The following is a 22,453-nucleotide window of genomic DNA, read 5'->3' as shown; positions in this document are numbered from 1 at the left end:
TTCGTGCGTGACATGACATGTGGACGGACAATCGTAGTCATCGACGCCCGCAATATCTACTCGGATCAAAACACTCTTAAATAAGTTAAACTGACATGCAAATGAGCATCTTTCTTGAGTTTTTGTTTCGTCCGTTTAGTGTCGGCCATGTCGTGATAGTTGGCATCAGCTTTACGCGTGAAGTTTATATTAATTTTTAAAGACGCGTCCGTTCCTGAATTTAACATCCCTTAAACATTAGCTTACTGTTCAGGGTAATGTCAAGATTCCCGTGAGAGTTTAGTTTTCGATCTTTTTTTTTCCACGTTTTATCGTCATGTGACCATGCGAGGGACGTTCCCACGCGTTTCGAAAGTCGGTGTCGGGTCTGTTTGAACACACCTTTGTGGGTGAGCCGTGAACCAGATGAATGTTTGTGTTTTCTCTTGTCCCATTTGAACCGCAATGTGATCCACGTGCGGAGTTGAGTGGTTGTCCGATGTGGTGGTTGTGGTGGTGGTGGTGGAACACGACAAGACGCTCCTCTGTGCGTGTTTTCCGTGTGATTTTTTTTTGTCCTTGAACTGGTGACTGGTTGGGGGTTTGTTTTGAATTTTAGGTCCAGGTGTTCGTGCCTTTTGGAGACTGTTTGGATGGTTCAGTGAAGGCGGAAAGAATCTCTTCACGATAACGAGTCCATGGGCCAGGACAAGAAATTTCACTTCTTGTAAGTTGGTCCCATTTTGGGGTCGTTGGGGGTTTTGGGGCGGAAGAGGCTGTAGTGCTCAGAACAGCTGGACACACAAAGACACAACAGAGTTTGTGAAGTAATCACTGAAAACATGGAAGTATCTCCCGCTCACGTACGACATAATGATCCCATCGGGCGTGAACATCGAAAACAAAGCACTGCGACCAGATATCATACTTAGGTACAAAAAAAGAGAAAAAGAAGGCATTGCTGATTGACGTGTTGATACCGGTGATTTTGGACTAAACGATGCAGAAATCAAGAAAATGACCAAACACAAAGTTATTTTTCTGGTTTTCATCAATGATCTCTCTGACTCTCTGGAAAATCCTCTTTATCTCTTTGCTGACGACTCCACCCTCTGCCGTACCATCGGTCATCCCTCAGATCGGCAAGCAGCAGCTTCTTCGCTCACTGCAGATCTGGAGAAAAATCACAAACTGGTCCAACACGTGGAACATGTCTTGCAATCCGGACAAATCTTACACTCTCACTTTGTCTCTCTGAAAGAACCATTTAGAACCCCCCCCCCCCCAATATACGTTCTCAACAATCCTCTGGAAAAAGTCTTTTCATTCAAGTTTCTGGTCTCACTATCTGCCATGACCTTTCCTGGGAAAGCCACATTTCCAACCTGGCCTTCAATATCAGTTTCCGACTGGGAATCCTCCGTCGTGTAGAGTCCTTCCTCGGCCCACCTGAGCTCTTAACCACTTACAAAGCTTTTGTCCACAGCCTGATGGAGTAATGCTCTCCCCTCTGGGCTGGTGCTCCCACCTCTCACCTTTCTCGGCTTCACACTGTGGAAACCAAGGCATGCAGGATCATTGGTATCTCCCACGGTGAGGCTGAGTCTTTGGGTCTCTCACTCTCTCACTGCAGGCAGGTCGGTGGTCTTTCTTTCTTTTCCCGTCTCCTCTCAGGCCTCGCCCCCCCTGCTCTGTCTGAGATATGTCCCCAGCAACCCCCTTTTGGTAAAACTACCAAAATCACGAATCACTGCTCATCTTCACTCTTTCATTCCTCTTTTTGTCCCGCCTTTGGAATAAACTCCCAAACACTCTTCAATCCCACGTTTGCCTCCAGGTCTTCAAAACAGCAGTTCACCACCACCTATTATCTTCCCACATCCAAAACCTCGATATTTTCTACACCCGTTAATCCACCCCAAACCCACCTCCTTCAAATTCCCTGCTTTCCTTCCTGAAAGTCCCTGTCGTGTCCATCCTGTTTACCCTGTCTACCCCAGCACAATCCCTCTCCTTTTCACAGATATCCTCATGTCTCTGTTCCGTGCGTGCTCGTGCTCTATTAATCTTGTAACCACTACTTTTGTTCCTGTATGCTTCTCAATTGCCTTTGTTGTAAATAATTTGCTGGGACTCTCAATTGCTGATTACACAATCAAGTCAACCATACACTGTGTTTTGAACTTTCACCTTTTCCAAAAATGGCTGTCATGCAACAGGTCTTTGCTTCTCCTGTCATCTCCCTTAAAGTATTGATCATTTAAAAGTAATAATTAAATTTTCAACTGCAAGGTGGTTGAGGGTGAAGCTGAGGAATTCTGTGTTGGCAGGCCATATGCCTTGGACTCTGCAGCAATTTTTGAGTTCAGAAGAGCCATGTAAAGTATTCTGGAGGTTGTTGGTTGTGTCCCGATTTTTATTTTGCATTTTATTATTCTCCTTTTACCTCGAAACAATCTTTTTGTTGTTTTATTTTGGTGCGTGGCCCTGTGTTGTCTCCTCTAGGGCCTAGGACATGAGGTCACCTGTAAAAGACAATAGGACTGGGTGCTTCATGGTTTGAACACCTGTACAGTGGATGAGGACCGTGCTTTTCACAGCACAATGTTTCATGTGGAGAGGTGAGCAAGGCACGTTTGTGCAATTGGGAAGGAATTGGAAAGCTGATTAGTATCTATTTGTGACAACATAAAACCAGAGAGTTGGTGTCAAAGCCACCCAATGCTCGCCTGTTTATACATTTATCGTTTTTAGCTCGCCTGTTTGAAGAACAGAGAGCTATAGCGATACCCCCGGCGTGAGCGTGAGCGTCAGCGTGAGCATGAAAATGTTAAAGTTTTTGGTGCACGTTATTTAGAAGCTTGCCATTCATTTAATATGTGTACTAGTATGCTGATATTTGGCATGGAGGTTCCTTTGGGGTATATTATTGGTGTAGTGAAGTTGAAATAACAAAAAAAAAAAAAAATTCAAATGTTTTAAATTTTTCATCTGTTTTCAACTTAACTTTTTTGGAGTAAATCAACATTAAAGTTTTTGGTGCAAGTTATTTTTTAAAAAGCTTGCCATTCATTTAACATGTGTACTAGGAGGCTGATATTTGGCATGGAGGTTCCTTTGGGGTATACTATTGGTGTAATGAAGTTGCAATTAACAAATGATTTAATTTTTTTTTAATTTCAACCTAAGATGGTGTCAAAGCCACCCAATGCTCGCCTGTTTATACTAGATGCTAGCCATTCATTTAATATGTGTACTAGTTTACTGATAACAAATACATTAATATTGCTTTAAAATTATTTGGATCAGACTTCACTGCAATGCGTCATAAAAAATATTATTAGACTCGTCTTTTAAAAACAATAAATGTATAAACAGGCGAGCATTGGGTGGCTTTGACACCAACTCTCTGGTTAAAAGACTAGTCTAATAATATTTTTTTATAAAGCATTGCAGTGAAGTCTGATCCAAATAATTTTAAAGCAATATATTGTTACGGCTGTGGAAATTCGCAGAACACCATATAGGTCCTTTTGTTCAGTGATGCCGATAAGTCCGTGTTCAGTTAGATTTCCCCACACCGTTGTCTAATGGGATTTATTCGTGTTACCCGGGCTGTGATCTTTGAGTTAGCCGTTTTTCTTTGACTATCGTTATTTTGGATCAACCGCCATTACTACCACCACAAAGCGCCACCAACCATGATCACCACAACCACCTTCTCATCAACCGCCAACATCCCCACAGACAACGAACAGCCGCCTTCACAACAACCACCTTAACCACCACCGCCCAACCACACCACCCTCACTACCACCACAAATGCCAACCACACCACCCTCACGACCACCACGAACGCCAGCCACACCACCATCAAGACCACCACAAAACGCCAGCCACGCCACCATAACGCCAATCACACCACCACCGCATTTCCACCTCAGCACGGTTGCGAGAAGCCTGGCATTCATCGGGGGAGAACGGACGACGGCCTCACCCCTCCCCCCAACAACAAACACGTGCGGAAAAAACGAAAGCTATGGCAAAGGCAAAAGAAAGGCCCGGATTCGGCGAGGAAAACGCCCTGCTTGTGGAAGCTTCGCGCGCGTACTGCAAGGGAGGGGGGGCGAGGGGGAGGGGTGAGGGCCGTGGAGATAAAAGCGAGTGCTGAATGCAGCGAAGTTTGTGTATCGTCGAGGAGAACCGAGTGGTGGGTTGTCGAGGAGAAGCGAGTGGAGAGGCGAGTGGAGGTCTGGGCTCGTGTCAGAGTGTGGAGTTGTGGGCAGCCGCGCTGGAGCCTGGAGCCTGGAGTCTGGGGTCTGGGGTCCCCGCAGTCGGTGAGGAGCTGGAGAGCGTCCAAGAAGGATGCCCAAGCAAGTCACCACGAGGGTGGAGGTCATCTGCAGCGGCCTCTTGGAGTTCCTTAGGTCAACCAAGCTCCTTGGACATAAAGACCCTAAGGGGTCCAGTCTGACCCCCTTGTCTTTAAAGGGGTCTTTTCCTTGCTTTTATTTGTGTGAAAGTTGTGGCGCCATGTACCGTTAAGTAGAGAAACTGTTAAGTGACTGTACATGATGAATTATAGACGGTTGTAGCGCTTCGCCTTGCTCGCGTCTTTTGTCTCGTCCCGCATTCATCACAAATCAACTGCATGCGTGTTTCACCAATTCATTGCATGATTGTTTGTATACGTATAAAAGAATAAATGTGCTTATTTGAATGTGAACCTGTTCGTCGTGTCATTTTCCCCGTTGAAACGCCACATTGCATTTCAGAATTATAGCGGGCTTTTTGATAGCCGATAAAAGAATCTGGTCCAGCGAGGTTTCATGATAATACCCCGCTCAGTTATCCCAGAACGGAACGAACCGCTTAAGCGGTTCGTGTCCGAGCAGACCTCGCTGGGGTACGGTCTCTCGGTAGGCTGCCCATGCAAATAATTAGGTATATCGACAATTCGGCGATTGACCCTGTCGCACGCGGGTAGAATATTGACTCTGCCGTGGTGTGTGCTTGGAGCACCGATCCTTCCCGTCGATGCGTCGCTTCCCCGAGGAACCACCTCTATGAAGAGGTCGATGAGTCGCACCAAGCCGGGAACCAAAATGGAGAACAAAGAGCTCCACGACCAAGAAGAAGAAGCCACCACTTGCAGCTCGAGCCGAGCGACCGGCTTAACTTTCTTCCAAACAGGGCAGCTTGAAGCAAAAAGCTCTCCCGAGCCAAGCAGAAGCCGAAGCTCACGGAACCATCAAAGCAAAAAGCCTCCAAAAAGCCTCCTCCCGAGCCAGGCCTCAGCCGAAGCTCACTGAGCCAGTCGAAGCAAAAAGCTTCCGAAGACCGAAGGCCCTAACCCAAGCCAAACAGGACCCGAAGGTCTGCTGAACGACTACTCTCTTCCAAAGCAAAAAGCTTACTACTCAACTTTGAACACAAACAAAGAAAAGATATCCTCTTATCCTTCTCCCTCCCCCACGCCCGGCGTGACTCATGCCCTCATGATCCATCCCCCCGCTCAACCACGGGTGGGAGGGAGTTGTTGACATCATGAGTCACGGGACGGCAGGATTCTTTTTCCTCTTCGCAGAAGAGGGGGAGGGATGTCTCCATTGTTCGTTCCCTAACTATTAAATCGATCCGCAGTGCATCTAATCGATTTCTGAACATTTAAACAATGGAAGGTGAGCTATCTCGGGAACAAGCATTTATCGACATAGCTGACTAAAGGAACCTGAATGTTGTGTGCAATCGAATTCCCAAATTCGTAACAATACTTTTGACTTGTGTTTGTTATGGCAGAAATATTCTCTGGTGTTTTTGAAAGTTCATTTATAAATAGATGTGTATCATAGTTGGCGCTGTTGTGAAGAAAGACTGGAATAAAAGAAGGAAATTTATAATTAAGATTACAACAGGAATGAGCGGGACCTCTATATTTACCAGTAAGATGACAATGATCCCTAACTTTAGACTCCTCAATTTCCTCCTCACAAATATGACAGATATTGTTCTTTCTAAATTCTAATTTTTCTTCTTCGGTTAATTTTGTCGGTTCATTTGTTTCTTTCATTAATTTAGTTAGTCTTATACAATTCTTTTATAATCGTTTTACAAACTCTTGTGAAGCTTTTTTTTCCATTATAATGTTCAAGTTTTTATTATACTTTTCTCCAACAGATGATTTGATATAATAACAGAAACCACAAGGAATATGTTTTTGATATTTATTTGTATATGATTATTTTGGATTAGGAGAAGCAGTATTTATCTTTTTTAGGATACATTCAAAATCAGCGTATATCACAAATGGGTGCATGATAGATTGATTATAATCTTCAAAAGAAATCTTTTCACCAGGTTTAGGCATTGTAATTACAGCTGATTTATGATTACTACAATATTTTGAATTTCGTTCTAATCGTTCTTTTGTATGAAATGAATTAAGACATCGCTTACAAGGATATATTTTGTTTGCTGTTCTGAATACCTGAGAAGAGATTAATCTTGATAAATTATTGATGTATGTGTAATGTGAATTATTTCCAACACTAAAATATAAAAGATCAATGTGTGTTTCTTTATTTTTATACTTGTTTGAAATTTTTAATATTTGAACTTTGTTTGTATCCGTTAATCCATATACATTAAGAGAAAGATTATTCTTTTTCTCAAATTTAGGAATATCTGTTAGTGGCATTGGGAATTTAAAATCTTTAATGTCCAAGGTATTCTCATATTTCATATATTGTTTTACTCTCTCTGAATTTCAATTTGGTGGATGTAAGTGAGCAAGAACAGACCAGAGAAAACATTTATTATCATTGTTCTTAATATTAACAACTGCCTTCTTTAGTTTTTTTTATTTATTTTGGTAATTCAATATAAGAAGAAGCTTTAAGAGGGTTTGATTTTAGAATGTGTATCTCTAAAAAGATGATTTTTTAAATATTAAATCCACTTCCTACCACTGTATTATCAACATCCTCCTATTGTCTTGATAGTTCTTCATAAACCCCACTATTCAAAAAATCTTGAAATTATGTTATAAAATGAAGATCTGTTCTCATATAAGGAGTTTTTTCTTCATCTTGTCTTTTCATATTCATTTTCACTCCCATATAAAACTTTAAAGTTTTCATTTATTATAATGTCTTTTTAATAACTTTTTCAACATCAGGTTTCACTATTTCAATTGATTCAGCTATTTATGATGGACCGGTTTCTCCAAATTGAAAAATCCTTATTTTCATATGCTCTTTAAATGCCCCATCAGTGTTTTCAATATAATAGTCTCCCTTTACTTTAAACTCATTTTTCTTGTGTTTTTGTGATTGAAGGTGATTGTTATAACTACTCTTCAAAACATCCTTTGAGCAGATATCACAATGTTTTCTTTCCAACTCAAGAGGAGATATTTGATGAAATAGATTAAATATGTGTTTGTTGGTTCGAAGGTGTTTTTTATAATGTTTATATTCGTGATTACAAACATCGCAGTACGTTGTATTCACCATATTTATATATTAAAACTTTGCTTTAACTAAAATTTTCTTGATTAAAATTTCGTTTAATTTATAGGTGAATCTGTGCTTAAAACCATTTTATCCTCCAACCTTTTTCACTTAATAAATACAATGTTTCAAGACACAAAAGACAAGTTTCAATCAATCTCTTCATTTGTAAAAGATACTGAGAAATATGTCAAGGATGTAAAATTCAACAAAGATAAATATAATAACTATTGGATAAAAAGATTTATGGTAAATAATGAGTTCTTCAATTTCCTTCAGTGGAAGGGCTTTTAGTATACCGAGAAGAACATCAATTAAAGTATCTCTTCTGGTAATATATTCAAAACTAGAAAAAGCAATGAAACAAGAAAAAGTATCAAAAAATAAAAACCTTAGGGATGAAGTTTTTGAAAGAAAAGACAAGACCATCTGTAATATGCAAGGAGAAATTTGTATTTTTTTCAACAACCCTAAAGATGTAAATCCTGATGAAATAAAGGATGTTAATATATCAGGTGAAATGACATTTCGTTCAATAGTAGTTCAGGATCATTTTAAAATTACCTTTCATATAAAAAATTTTGTAGTTGAATCTAGTGATGAAAAAAAGTATATAGATATCAATGGTAATGTTGTTTCTACTAATTAAATACGAGTCAATATTCAACTGAAGATTTTGAAGATTATGATAGTTTTATAGATGATTCTGAAGATGAACTTAAGTTTTAGTAAAGTTTTACTTTATAAATATGCTCGACTTCCCTGATTCTCCATATGACAAATTTGAGAATTGTCCTGCGTGTGATAGAGTGGGATTAAACACAGAGTCAAAAGCCTATAAACAATGTATATTCTGTGATTATCTTCTAATTAATGATAATAAAAAATATAAAAAGGAAAATAATTCTTTTAGATTTACACCAAAAATGAAATACTTTACAAGATTGATTAGAGAAATGAATGTAAAGTATGAGGGTGATAGCACACCTTTCCTTACAAGGGAAGAAACTGAACATATTGGAGAAATGTTCAAAGGATTGTTGTTATATATTATTCACGATTGTCATTTTCAGGAAATATCAACACAAGATATTGTATAAATAAAATAATGGATTATCTTGAAATTAAACCCGAACTTAGGATAAAATATAGAGTTTCTAAAAAAGCCAATAATAAATTAAATAACCTGTTTTCCAAATATATAAATGAATGATTTTTTACCCATTTGGGAAAATAAGATAAAATTTAACAACCATAAAAATCTCCCAAATTCATTAAGATGTCTCATAGTTGGTTCAAGCGGATGTGGAAAAACCTGCTTTCTTTTGAAGATGCTCCTGACTCCCAAATTTTTAGATTATGATAATTTTCACAAAGTCGAGTTTTCAATCAGAGTATCAACTACTCTCACAAAGTTTTAATGCTGGTCTTCAAAAAGAAGATATAATCTGTTTATTTAAACTTCAAAAACACCTAAATGATTTTAACATTTAAGATATAATACAACTATTTTGTGATACACAGAGATGTAAAAAGAAATCAAAACCGATAACTTGTATTCTTAGTGATAATACGGATGATATACCGTCTCCCCAAGATTTGGATAAATAAAAAAAGAACCTCGTTATCTTTGATGATTGTGTTAATGAGAGAAAACAAACGGTAATGGACAGCTACTACACAAGAGGGAGACATTCTTCTTGTAATTGTATTTATCTTAGTCAATCATACTTTCAACTTCCTTGTCGTTCCATCACAAACAATGCCAATACTTTTATTTTATTCAAGTTAAATTCAATAGATATAAACAATTTTTGGAGAGATAATTGTTCTACATTATGGAGTAAAAAGGAATTTGGGGATTACAGTGCGGAGAACAAGTATTTGATACACTGCCGATTTTGCATGTTTTCCCACTTACAAAGCACGTAGTGGTCTGTAATTTTTATCATAGGTACACTTCAACTGTGAAAGACGGAATCTAAAACAAAAAATCCTGAAAATCACAATGCATGATTTTTAAATAAGTGATTTGCATTTTATTGCATGAAATAAGTATTTCATACATCAGAAAAACAGAACTTAATATTTGGTACAGAAACCTTTGTTTGCAATTACAGAGATCAGACGTTTCCTATAGTTCTTAACCAGGTTTGCACAGACTGCAGCAGGGATTTTGGCCCACTCCTCCATACAGATCTTCTCCAGATCCTTCAGGTTTCGGGGCTGTCACTGGGCAACACAGACTTTCAGCTCCCTCCAAAGATTTTCTATTGGGTTCAGGTCTGGAGACTGGCTAGGCCACTCCAGGACCTTGAGATGCTTCTTACAGAGCCACTCCTTAGTTGCCCTGGCTGTGTATTTCCGGTCCTTGTCATGCTGGAAGACCCAGCCACGCCCCATCTTCAATGCTCTTGTTGAGCGAAGGAGGTTGTTGGCCAAGATCTCACGATACATGGCCCCATCCATCCTCCCCTCAATACGGTGTAGTTGTCCTGTCCCCTTTGCAGAAAAGCATCCCCAAAGAATGATGTTTCCACCTCCATGCTTCACGGTTGGGATGGTGTTCTTGGGGTTGTACTCATCCTTCTTCTTCCTCCAAACACGCCGAGTGGAGTTTAAACCAAAAAGCTCTATTTTGGTCTCATCAGACCACATGACCTTCTCCCATTCCTCCTCTGGATCATCCAGATGGTCATTGGCAAACTTCAGATGGGCCTGGACATGCGCTGGCTTGAGCAGAGGGACCTTGCATGCGCTGCAGGATTTTAATCCATGACAGCGTAGTGTGTCACTTATGGTTTTCTTTGATACTGTGGTCCCAGCTCTCTTCAGGTCATTGATCAGGTCCTGCTGTGTAGTTCTGGGCTGATCCCTCACCTTTCTCATGATCATTGAGGCTCCACGAGGTGAGATCTTTCATGGAGCCCCAGACTGAGGGAGATTGACTGTTATCTTGAACTTCGTCCATTTTCTAATAATTGCGCCAACAGTTGTTGCCTTCTCACCAAGCTGCTTGCCTATTGTCCTGTAGCCCATCCCAGCCTTGTGCAAGTCTACAATTTTGTCCCTGATGTCCTTAGACAGTTCTCTAGTCTTGCCCATTGTGGAGAGGTTGGAGTCTGATTGATTGAGTGTGGACAGCTGTCTTTTATGCAGATAACGAGTTCAAACAGGTGCAGTTAATACAGGTAACAAGTGGAGAATGGGAGGGCTTCTTCAAGACAAAACTAACAGGTCTGTGAGAGCCAGAATTCTTACTGGTTGGTAGGTGATTAAATACTTATTTCATGCAATAAAATGCAAATTAATTATTTAAAAATCATTCAATGTGATTTTCAGGATTTTTGTTTTAGATTCCGTCCTTCACAATTGAAGTGTACCTTTGATAAAAATTACAGACCTCCTACGTGCTTTGTAAGTGGGAAAACTTGCAAAATTGGCAGTGTATCAAATACTTGTTCTCCCCACTGTACATGAAGCACATGACTGAAAATATAAATATATTGTTGAGAAACAAGATGAGATATTAAATGATATTTTCCAATAAATAAATGGATGCGAAAGAAAGAGCAAGAACATTTAAGGAACATCAAGAGTTGGTTTCAAAAGTTCTAAAACAACAGGAAGACATAAAGAAGAAACGCAGACAGAAACTAACTCGTGAAGAAGCATTTGAAAGAAAACAAGAGAAATTTTTAAAACCACTTTTAAAAACTTCCAAAGAAAAAATTATAGATGTTTCCACAGTTCCCACAATAGAATCTCTTCTTCTTCTTTCGGCTGCTCCCGTTAGGGGTCGCCACAGCGGATCATCCGTATGATCCGCATAGTGATTTGGCACATGTTTTACGCCGGATGCCCTTCCTGACGCAACCCTGGTCGCCTCTTACGACACAGGGATATGGTACACCTATTTTAACCGGGGTATACACCGGCTCAGTATACTGGTACTCATTTCGCCGACCTCGGAAGGATGACAGGCTGAGTCAACCCCCTGGTGTATTAATTCGGTGGCCCAACGGGGCTTGAACTCAGGACCTTTTGGATCCCAAGCCGCTGCCCTAACCACTGCGCCAACACCAGGCTCCAGTTCCCACAATAGAATATACTCCTAAAAAACTTCAAATGATAAAATATTTCAGTCAAATGATGGAGGAGGAATTGGAGCATTTATGGGAATGAGAATATGATGATGAAGGATTATTTCAACAACTGGAAGAGATTAATCACCCCCCTGCTTATATTGAGAATGCTCTTCAAAACAATGAATATTCAGCAGAATCAAAAACCAAAGCAGGACTCATTCCAACAGAACAACCAGTAATATTTCATCTTGTTCAAGAAAAGGTATTGATATTTAATGATGAATTAAGGTTCTTGGGGTCTGCTCAACACCCTGTTACACTAACCCCCAGATTAATGTTTCTTCTCACAAAAGATGGAAGACAAGCTTCAACTGTGAGAAATGAATCAAAGTATTTTGATAAACCATTGGATAAGGAAAATAATGATGATAGAGTATATATTGATCTGCTGAACTCTGTTGATTATAGGGTTAGTCTTTTTGGTAAACGTAGCAAGAATGAGAAGTAGTCCATGGGCCCAGGCCAGAAATTCCACTTGTCGGTACCATCTAAGGAAACCAATCCTAGTTATGATTTTTGAATTGGTGTATATATAGATCATATTTTGATGTGATAACCATTGCAGACTGGCAGCTTATTGGTAGTTATCATCTCTGGAATGTACCCACCCTCCGCATAATGAAAGCGAAAAGGCAAACTCAGAAACATTCACTAATGATGCAATTGCTGTTTCCACATGGGGCTAGAATGAACTGCAAACCACAAATACATGTCTGAAATGCTTTATTTATACCATCCGAATAATCCTTTCTGTCATTCCTGAAGGCAGAATTTGTTTTATGGCAGAAAGGGGTGAACAATAGGGCCTATCAAAATGTTGCTGATTAGTGATTTTCAGTACATTTTAATTTATAATATTGTCATACAAGTTCCCTGGGTAGTGCTACTGAACCGCAGTAGCCTACAACATGCACATGTTGTATGAGGAAAAGATTTATGAATATTTTACAAGTTTTTACCACAGTTAAAGGAATTGCCCTTCCCCTACCCTAGTTCCAACAAGCGTCCAAAATGTGAAATTTACGGATAACCCAAATTTCACCACACTACTGTGGCATGTTTATATACTATGTTTTACTCTTGCATATTTGTAACCATGAATGTCCTTGTGATTGTGATTGTGCCAAAACATTCACACCATGGATCAGTAGTCTAGTCTTCATCACTTATCTGCATCAGAGTCCTCGAGGTCTACAACCTCTTCCTCAACATCAGCGGGCTGGTTGCTGCAGGTTCGCAACTTGCACATGTCAGTGCACTTCAGGCAATTGGCAAGGCACGTGCAGTCTGGGAGTTTGCACGACCGTCCACACTTGCAGGAAAGCAGTTGCAACACTGCATCCGGTGCTGGAGAACCCTGCATCCACTCGATGGCCAGCTTCCCGTCATCATCAGTGGTCCATCCACAACCCTTGGGATTTGGAACATAGGGTTGGCATTGCAGACAGCGCCTCCAAATAGCAGCCTGGTAGTTTGCACGGAGGACGTGCATGAAGAGGCAGTCTTCACATGGTGGAAGCTGACTGGACTCTATCTCTCCCCTTCTGGTACAGAAGAGTTGATGTCGGAGTTCATTGACTTTCGTGGTGTTGGTAGACGGCACGTACATGTGGCAGGTGACCTCTTGCAGCTTCTGAAAGAGCTCGGTGGATACTTCCCATGAATGACCGAGCAGACTGAAGGCCTCTTGGTAAGTCTTATCCGACTTAATTTGCTTCAAGGTGCCCATCTTTCCCCGGCCTGCAAAGGCACTGACTGTATCACAACCGGAGAACATGTGCAGTCCAACCAGGGCAGCACAGACACTGTCTCCCATCAATCTCGCAAGCTTGTCGATGTCTCGGAACCGTGTGCAGGTTTGCATAACACACTTCTGATACACGGGGCATGGGATGTCCTTATTGAAGGCAAGACAGCATGAGGACATCTGTATCTTAGGCAGTGATTACCATAGCCTTGTACCCAGCCTCTGCTGCATGCAGAGCATGCAGAAGCATTTGGGTGTCTGCTTCCTCCTGTGTGGACTTCAGCTCTGCCACTTCCTCCCAGTGGTCCTTGGTTTTTTTTGTTTTTTTTGATTTTCCCCCAAAACGTCAATATCTCAGAATGGTAAAAATGCAAAATACATACACTAAGCTGCTCTTCTGGAACGGTTATCACATATTGAAATAATCATATAGTCCCTACCAATAACTTAGTAGCCCTAAATTTTGGTTTCCTCAGATGGTACCGATTATATGCCTGGGCCCATGTACTAAAGGAGAAACACATTATTCAGGCTTTAAGTATCCTTGGTTCAGGTATTAGTTTTCTTCCAAATGACCCATCGCAATTAGTTAATAGACTGTTATTGTTGTTAGGTAGTAAAAAGGCTGGAAATAACAATTGTTTTAATGAAGCATCAGCCATTGTAGACCAGTTGATGAACATGAAAATAATTAATAAATCTCAATATAAAGACATTTTATCTCATTAAATAAGATGAGAAGCACAATCCTGAGTTTTAATTTCACAACAAGCGACCAACTTCATTTGGTTGGTTCTCAACCAAATGGTTGGGAGAGAAAATCATTCTCCTCTTTTTATCCTCATGGGTTTCGAGTCAGAGAGTTCTCCCTATTAATTTGTATGAGGTTTTTTTGTTCTAATGGGTCTCGAGTCAGAAAGCTTCCCCTATTAATTTGTATGAGGTTTTTTTTGTCTTAATGGGTCTCGAGTCAGAAAGCTTCCCCTATTAATTTGTATGAGGTTTTTTTGTCCTAATGGGTCTCGAGTCAGAGAGCTCTCCCTATACATTTGTATGGCAGAAAAGGGGTATCTTGAAAAATATAAAGATTCAAATGTTTTATTTTTAAATATTTTAGATGGGGATTATTGTGCAAAGAAAATTAAACTATTGAAGGAATTTGAGAATGAACAAATCTTTATGGGTTCAATGAGTGAGCAAAACAATATGCATTGGTTATTTGAAAAAGAGTGTCCCGAGACTTACATTTTTCAGATATTTCTTTAGAATCACCTTTAACAAATTACATTACTACTTGAACAAATCTTTATCTTATTGCATTGGTTATTTAAAAAAAGTGCCCCTAGGTTAAAAGGGGAGACAAATAAATATACCTTGGGATAAAAAGGGGGTTTATTTTTTAGGGGAAAAAAAATATGAATCGCTGAGAATCCCCCATTCATTAACATGGGGGAAAGTGAGCCAGAATCAGTATATTCACCCTACTTATAATCAGTATATTCACGGCGCATAGCCGCCGGGTTAGGGTGAGTTGCCTTCAGCAGCTGAAGACTTGAAAAGGTTTTTGTGACAGACAACGGGGCCTTTTGAACAGGCCCCGAAGACCTTCAGCTGCAGAGCGCTCACCCTGAAATACTGACTGACATTGCTATGTGCCTTTTTCCCACAGAGTCCATCAGTCCTGGGCCATGGTTAGTGTAAAATGTATAAGGATAAGTTAAGTTAAAATTGTAAATGAGTTGCTTCTCCCTGCATGTGTGTCATAGCTCCGGCAATTTGGTTAAGTCGTCTGTATGAGTGGGTTTGTTAGTTAGTTACTCAGCCCGTAGGTTATTTATTTTTGGGACACGAATACACTAAATGTCGCACTCAGGGATCCGAAGATAAAACGTACTAGGAGAAACTTACACATGAAGGCACACAAAAATTCGACGACTCGGGACGAGTCTGTAAAAAGGGGAGGGGGTAGTGTTACGGCTGTGGAAATACGCAGAACACCATATAGGTCCTTAGTTCAGTTATGCCGATAAGTCCGTGTTCAGTTAGATTTCCCCACCGTTGTCTAATGGGAATTATTCGTGTCACCCGGGCTGTGATCTTTGAGTTAGCCGTTTTTCTTTTACTATCGTTATTTTGGACGAACCGCCATTACTACCACCACAAAGCGCCACCAACCACAACAACCACCATCACCACAACCACCTTCTTATCAACCGCCAACATCCCTACAGACAACGAACAGCCGCCTTCACAACAACCACCTTAACCACCACCGCCCAACCCTACCACCACAAATGCCAGCCACACCACCCTCACGACCACCATGAACGCCAGCCACACCACCATGAAGACCACCACAAAATGCCAGCCACGCCACCATAACGCCAACCACACCACCACTGCATTTCTACCTCAGCACGGTTGCGAGAAGCCTGGCATTCATCGGGGGAGAACGGACGACGGCCTCACCCCTCACCCCAACGACAAACACGTGCGGAAAAAACGAAAGCTATGGCAAAGGCAAAAGAAAGGCCCCGATTCGGCGAGGAAAACGCCCTGCATCTGGAAGCTTCGCGCGCGTGCTGGAAGGATGGGGGGGGCGAGGGGGAGGGGCGAGGGCCGTGGAGATAAAAGCGAGTGCTGAATGCAGCGAAGTGTGTGTGTCGTCGAGGAGAACCGAGTGGTGGGTCGTCGAGGAGAAGCAAGTGGAGAGGGGAGTGGAGGTCTGGGCTCATGTGAGAGTGTAGAGTTGTGGGCAGCCGCGCTGGAGCCTGGAGTCTGGGGTCCCCGCAGTCGGTGAGGAGCTGGAGAGGGTCCAAGAGGGACGCCCAAGCAAGTCACCACGAGGGTGGAGGTAACCTGCGGCAGCCTCTTGGAGTTCCTTCAATCAACCAAGCTCCTTGGACATAAAGACCCTAAGTGGTCCAGTCTGACCCCCTTGTCTTTAAGGGGGTTTTTCCTTGCTTTTATTTGTGTGGAAGTTGTGGCGCCATGTCCCGTTAAGTAGCGAAACTGTTAAGTGACTGTACATGATTAATTATAGATGGTTGTAGCACTTTGCCTTGCTCGCGTCTTTTGTCTCGTCCCGCATTCATCACAAATCAACTGCATGCGTGTTTCACCAATTCATTGCATGATTGTTTGTATACGTATAAAATAATAAATGTGCTTATTTGAATGTGAACCTGTTCGTCGTGTCATTTTCCCCGTTGAAACGCCATATTGCATTTCGGAATGATAGCGGCTTTTTGATAGCCGATAAAAGAATCGGGTCCAGCGAGGTCTCGCGATAATAACCCGCTCAGTTATCCCAGAACGGAACGAACCGCTTAAGCGGTTCATTTCCGAGCAGACCTCGCATAGGTACGGTCTCTCGGTTGGCTGCCCGCACGAATAATTAGGTATATCGACAATTCGGCGATTGACCCTGTCGCGCGCGGGTAGAATATTGACTAGGCCGTGGTGTGCGCTTGGAGCACACCCGTGACTGGTTTTCGGCGTTGTTCCGGAAAGTCGCGACTAAATTGTTCGTCCGGTGGGCGTATGGCCGCGATTCGGCTAAAAGCGGCTGTCCGCACGCCGGCGGGCGCAGATTCGTAACAATATGTATTTGTATACTGTAATCAGTAAAAAATAGTGTGGTAGATAAAAACATTAGAAAGGAAATAACTTGCACCAAAAACTTTAACATTTCCACGCTCACGCCAGGGGTATCGCTATAGCTCTCTGTTCTTCGAACAGGCGAGCTAAAAATGTATAAAATTTTTGAATGTTCTTTTTTTTTGTCTTTTTTCCCCCTCTAATTTATTTGGGTGGGGGACATAGGAAGAGGTGGTTGGATTAATTCACCTGGCTTAATGGGTGCTGTGTGCTGCTTGTAATGTCAGACTTGTATATTTCATTGCTTGGATTCTGCTTTGCTTCTCCAACTGCATCCTCCCAGGTATTTGGGAGAAGACTCTGGCACAAGTGAAGGCCAGCAACCAGATCCTGATCAAGATGGGGTCAGTACACGATTTAAGGATCTGCTACATAAAGTGAGGCTCCGGTCTTCAAAAGAGCCGGGGCAGGCAAGTCGGGCTCAGGCGAAGAGCGGAATAAAACGGGGCTTGGATCAAGAAGATAGCGTTGCAGAGAAAATCGAGGGAAGTGCCATAAAGAAGCTGAAGTCTGAGGACAAACGTGGTGATGGCAAAACAAAGAGAAGAAAATTGAAGACTAAGGGGGACGTTGAGGTGAGAGATGCAATACTTTTGAGGGAGGAAGAAAATGCGAAAACTTCAGGTTCAACAAAGAAAGCACAGAGAGCTGAGGCTGTGAGGATAAAGGACACCAGTGTGATTCAAAAAGGAGAGACATACAAGAAGTGTAGAAACAGAACGCAAGATAAAAAGAAACGGTTGAGAAAGATTGAAAGTAAGTACGTATATGTGGATGTCATCTGTCTCGATTTAAACGTCACATTATTTTGTGCGATCGAATGTACTGAGAATGCATAACACCGAAACATCCTCTATAAACCGGCACTCATCAATACCGGTGCCTCAGCTGTGCTGTCCCAGAATGACAGTTCAAAGTGTTATCAAATTGTGAATTTTCTGTTTGAGCAGATGCCATGACTGGGCCAATCTGTCTGTTCGTGCTGCACACATGTGAAGTGGAATGACCCAACAGATGTTGTCGTACGTTTCGTTTTTCTCCCCGAGGAAACAAAGTTGGTAAAATCACTGGGATGTACCGTTCTTTGGAGCTGACCGCCCATCAATCTGGAGAGGAGCCCCTTATCGAGGAGTCGAACGTTCAATGCGGTTTCACTGTCCTTGGTGGCTTTCCAGAGACATCGGTGGAAAAGGTTAGCTAAAAGTATCTGGCTTCTGTTGACAACCCCAATGATAGCAATAGCTCTTTGTTACCTCCACCACCGAAGGTGAAGGAGGTCATGTTTTCACCCCTGTCTGTCTGTCTGTCTGTCTGTCTGTCTGTCTGTGTACAGGATATTTCAAAAAGTTTGGACGGATCTGGATGAAATTTTGTGGACAGGTTCAGTGTGTGACACGGACAAACTGATAAAATTTTGGTGAAGATCTGGATCCGGATTCGAATCTGATAATTTTTTAAAGTGATTCTTCATCATTGAGAGATCGGGCTAAACCGATATATAGCACGATATCCCAAAAAGTTGTGGACGGATTTGGATGAAACTTGGGGGACAGGTTGGGTGCGTGACGAGGACAAATCGATTCGATTTTGGTGAATCCGGAACCAGATCTGACTCCGAGAATTTTTAAAGTGATTCTTCACTATTGAGAGATAGGACGAAACCGATATATAGTACGATATCTCAAAAAGTTGTGGACAGGTTGGATGTGTGACAAGGAAGAATTGATTCGATTTTGGTGAAGATCCAGATCCGACTGCCCCGATTTTTAAAAGTGATTCTTCACCATTGAGAGATCGGGCTAAAAATGATATATTGCACGATTTCTCAAAAAGTTGTGAACGGATTCAGATGAAACTTGGTGGACAGGTTGGGTGTGTAATAAGGACGAATTGATTAGATTTTGGTGAAGATCCGAATCCGGATCTGGATACGAGAAATATTTAATTTTTTTAAGGGATTCTTCACCATTGAGAGATTGGGCCCAAAACGATATAGTACTGTACAGCATGATATTTCAAAAATGTAATAGGCCTGATATGCTCTCGTGGATCAGGCATTACATGGCGGGGGTATGCGCCCTCCCAAGTGCCCTTCTTGTTTCAAGGTGTGATTTTTTCAGCAACAGAAAAGCGTTTGCATCAGCACTCACCCTCAACTTCATTGCAGGTTTTGCGGCCTCTCCCTGCCTGGCTGGCAAACCCTTGCCTTATATCGAAGAGAATAAAGGGAACTCAAACCCCGCTGCCTGCCTTTCTTACTCCTAAGCTGCTACAGCGACTACATGATGCCGGGATTCACTCGTTATTTCCAGGTTGCGTATTATTATTATTATTATTATTATTTATTTATTAATTGCAAGTACAGTTATTGAAAGACGAAATGTGCATACATATGAGGATTGGCGGCATCAGTTTGAGCATGAACAAGAAATTGACCATATGGATGGTTAAACCTGATATTCCTTTGCTGTACAAGGTACAATCATCATGAAAAGGATTTATGAACCATTTTGGAAGTTTTGATGCAATGCAAGTTGATGATCTATTTTATCTTGTAGTGACAAAGTTTTCAAACAGCAATTTAGAGGTGAATAAATGGAAAACAATCGATTCTCAGCTGTTCTTTGATCACACATATTCTTTGGAAGCGCTCGGCCATTGTTGCTGTGCATCTACCGACGTGTGAACGAGGTCGGATAATTCATTAAATGGTGTTTTCGTGAGGCCTGTGCTTGTGATAGGTGTGGGGGGGAAAAAAGTGTTTAAGGATTGGTGTGTTTGTCTTCCCGATGGATCGTGCGATTGTAAAAGCAGGCCTGGATACACAACGTTCCATGAGAGGTTTTTCACTCCTACGATGCACATCAGAGAGAAACCTCAAAGGTCCAGCAATAATTGGCCACGACTGAGAAATACGCTGACTGAAAGCAGATGTTGTGCCAACAATATCCAACACACATGGGGGAAATCGAACTCCCAAGCAGCAGTTGGAAAATGACACTGGGGAGGTGGGGAGGGGTGGAGAACGCAAAATTGCTACTTCCTCCTTGTCCGGATATACAGATTATGAAGAATTTTCACCACTATCACTTGGTGATCCTTCACGAGAAACTCAGTTTCAGGGACATAGATTGATACGATTGTCACCTTTAAAATCCTGGATCTTGGAATTCCATTGGAATGCTTACCGCCACTGTGTCGCTTGATACCGAGAGCCAGAGTCGTGGATTTGTCGGCAGTGTCGTTTACACGTCACGTGACTTGCTACCTTTGATCGCCTTGAAACACTCGTGAGACTGCATGGTTTGGTCAATTTGTCTATCAGACAATTGCTGCTTCCTGGCTGGTGCAGGGCGTACGAGACCCTTGAGGATGATATTGCATGAGCATCACAGCATTTGTGTGGTGGAATGCCTTTGCCCTCTATCTCCAAAATACCTTCTGGGTGCAACAAGGAGAAAGCAGCTCCACACAAAGGATTCAGATGCAGAAGCAAGATCCCTGGTCCCCCTCCCCACTCGGTACCTTCCACTCCCACCCTCTCTCGTCCCCTCCCCCCCCCAAAAAAACCTTACTGTATTTGTCTATGTTGTCGGATTATAATGCTCCTTGTGTGATTAAAGTGGAGTTGTATGATTGGTTTGGTTGCTCATGTCCATGCATTTATTTTGAGGGGGCATTCATCTTTGTGGGGAAGCCAAGTTTGTACCAGCAGTGTGATTGGCCTTTTACAAAACAGCTCTTCCTCATAGTCTGCTATCTCGGCAGACCCGAAGGGTTAATGACTCACCGGTCCTAGTTGGTCACTTGTACCATCAAGGCCATGGAGCACCCAGACTCGCTGCGGGGATGTGACAGTATGTTAAACGACATTTCAAACTTGGCACGGCTGACGTTTCGACAATTAGTCCTTCATCAGAGCCAACGAGCACGTTTTATTTTGTTTTTAATATCTACTGCGTTGAACTCGTTGGCTAACCTTTTTGCTTTTGTATAAGAAGGGCAATCTCAGCCAACACAGTTCAATTGGGATTTCCTGCGGTTTCGTGCTTTTCGTTCTTTATTTAAAAATAAATATTTCATAATGGCGTTTTCAAATTTGTCAAATGAAAGAGTTTCAAAATATAATTGTATGTGAGAATATATATATATTTTTTTACTGATGGAAGAAGCATTTTCTTACTCTGATTATATTACACCAAGTTTGCATTCGGAACACGTTTGCCAGCATGAGCATGCCCGGATTATTTGTTTTTTTCCTTTCGGAACGTACCTGATCGGTGAAACGTCTCCACCTGCCATGCTTGTGTTCAGTGCAGTCTCTCGTGATTCCCGCCGTGCTCAACGGCCTGTCGCACTGCATCACGCTGGGCCGAGGTGGTTATCGGCCTGGCGATATCTGCGTCTCTGCTCCCACGGGAAGTGGGAAGACTCTGGCCTTTGTTCTACCGATTGTACAGGTGTGTTCACCTTGCTGATTCTCCCCATCTTTGCGGATGTTTTATCACCGGGCCTCTATTGTTGGTTGGCTCTGTGCGTACAGAAGCAGATATGTGCATTTGCTTGTGCATACTCATGTATTATGTTGTATGTTATGTTCCATTAATATAATAATTGTTGCTGTTCTGCGCACTGTGGACAGGCACTGTGCCATAGAGTGGTGCTTCGGGTCCGTGCACTGGTTTTGCTGCCTACGAAAGAACTGGCGCAGCAGGTAACCATTACCTTTGCCATCATCTCCATTTACCTTCACATTGTCTGAACTCGGTCTTCATTGCAAATATTTAAATCCATTCTTCTTGTACTCACGCTCGTTTTCTCAGTTCTTCGTGATCCTCTTACCTTATTCACAGAGATGATGTGCTTGAATCCCAGCAACAGCAGTGTTGCCTTTTAAACGTGTTGAGGTTGGTCCTGGTGGGATTTATTCTTTCATCGAAGCTGTTGATCTCTTGACTCGATGTTTGTCAGAGTGGATATGTTTGGAAAACCGGAACCCTCCCAAAGGGGTGCACAATACGGTGAATAACAGATGAGTGTGATATGTGCATTTGCTTTATTGCTTTGGTGTCAGGTTGCGAAGGTGTTCCACATGTATGCGGAAACGATGGGGTTAAAGGTTGTGCTGGTTGCGGGTCAGAAGGCATTTTCTCGTGAGCAGAGCTCATTGGTCAAACAGATGTGAGTTATCTTTCCGATTAACCTTGCCGGTTTGTCAGGGAACGAGCTGAGAAGATCTCATTGTGGTAACTCGAGTTTACTCAAGGCAAGGCCTTATTCTAACTACAACCTCATGTCAATTTCAGGATAAGTGAACCACGGAGCAAAGCCGACATTGTTGTGGCAACGCCTGGACGTCTCGTCGATCACTTAACCCACACTCCTGATTTCTCATTGGCTCACCTCCG

The 22,453-nt window shown here is 41.9% G+C and overlaps 1 protein-coding gene across 1 annotated transcript in view; it reads left to right on the top strand.

Annotated features, from left to right (window-relative positions):
- The first annotated feature begins 243 nt into the window (after positions 1–243).
- The window catches only part of DDX51 (DEAD-box helicase 51), a 50,689-nt gene continuing 28,479 nt past the window's right edge, over positions 244–22,453 (top strand). The window contains exons 1-10 of the mRNA XM_085897515.1: positions 244–389; positions 599–706; positions 2,485–2,600; positions 17,329–17,801; positions 18,092–18,237; positions 19,213–19,357; positions 21,360–21,505; positions 21,688–21,759; positions 22,120–22,226; positions 22,352–22,453. The exon at positions 22,352–22,453 is cut by the window's right edge and continues 7 nt beyond it. Coding sequence (XP_085753641.1) covers positions 2,584–2,600; positions 17,329–17,801; positions 18,092–18,237; positions 19,213–19,357; positions 21,360–21,505; positions 21,688–21,759; positions 22,120–22,226; positions 22,352–22,453 — 1,208 coding nt within the window. The 5' untranslated portion in view covers positions 244–389; positions 599–706; positions 2,485–2,583. The remainder of the gene's footprint in view (positions 390–598; positions 707–2,484; positions 2,601–17,328; positions 17,802–18,091; positions 18,238–19,212; positions 19,358–21,359; positions 21,506–21,687; positions 21,760–22,119; positions 22,227–22,351) is intronic.

Source organism: Eptatretus burgeri, chromosome 10 (genome assembly GCF_056783735.1).
Source record: "Eptatretus burgeri isolate ZD-2024b chromosome 10, Ebu_testis_v1, whole genome shotgun sequence".
In the NCBI taxonomy this organism is placed as follows: domain Eukaryota; kingdom Metazoa; phylum Chordata; class Myxini; order Myxiniformes; family Myxinidae; genus Eptatretus; species Eptatretus burgeri.
The sequence above is the reverse complement of the archived record's forward strand: the minus strand, read 5'-3'. Positions and strand labels throughout refer to the sequence as shown.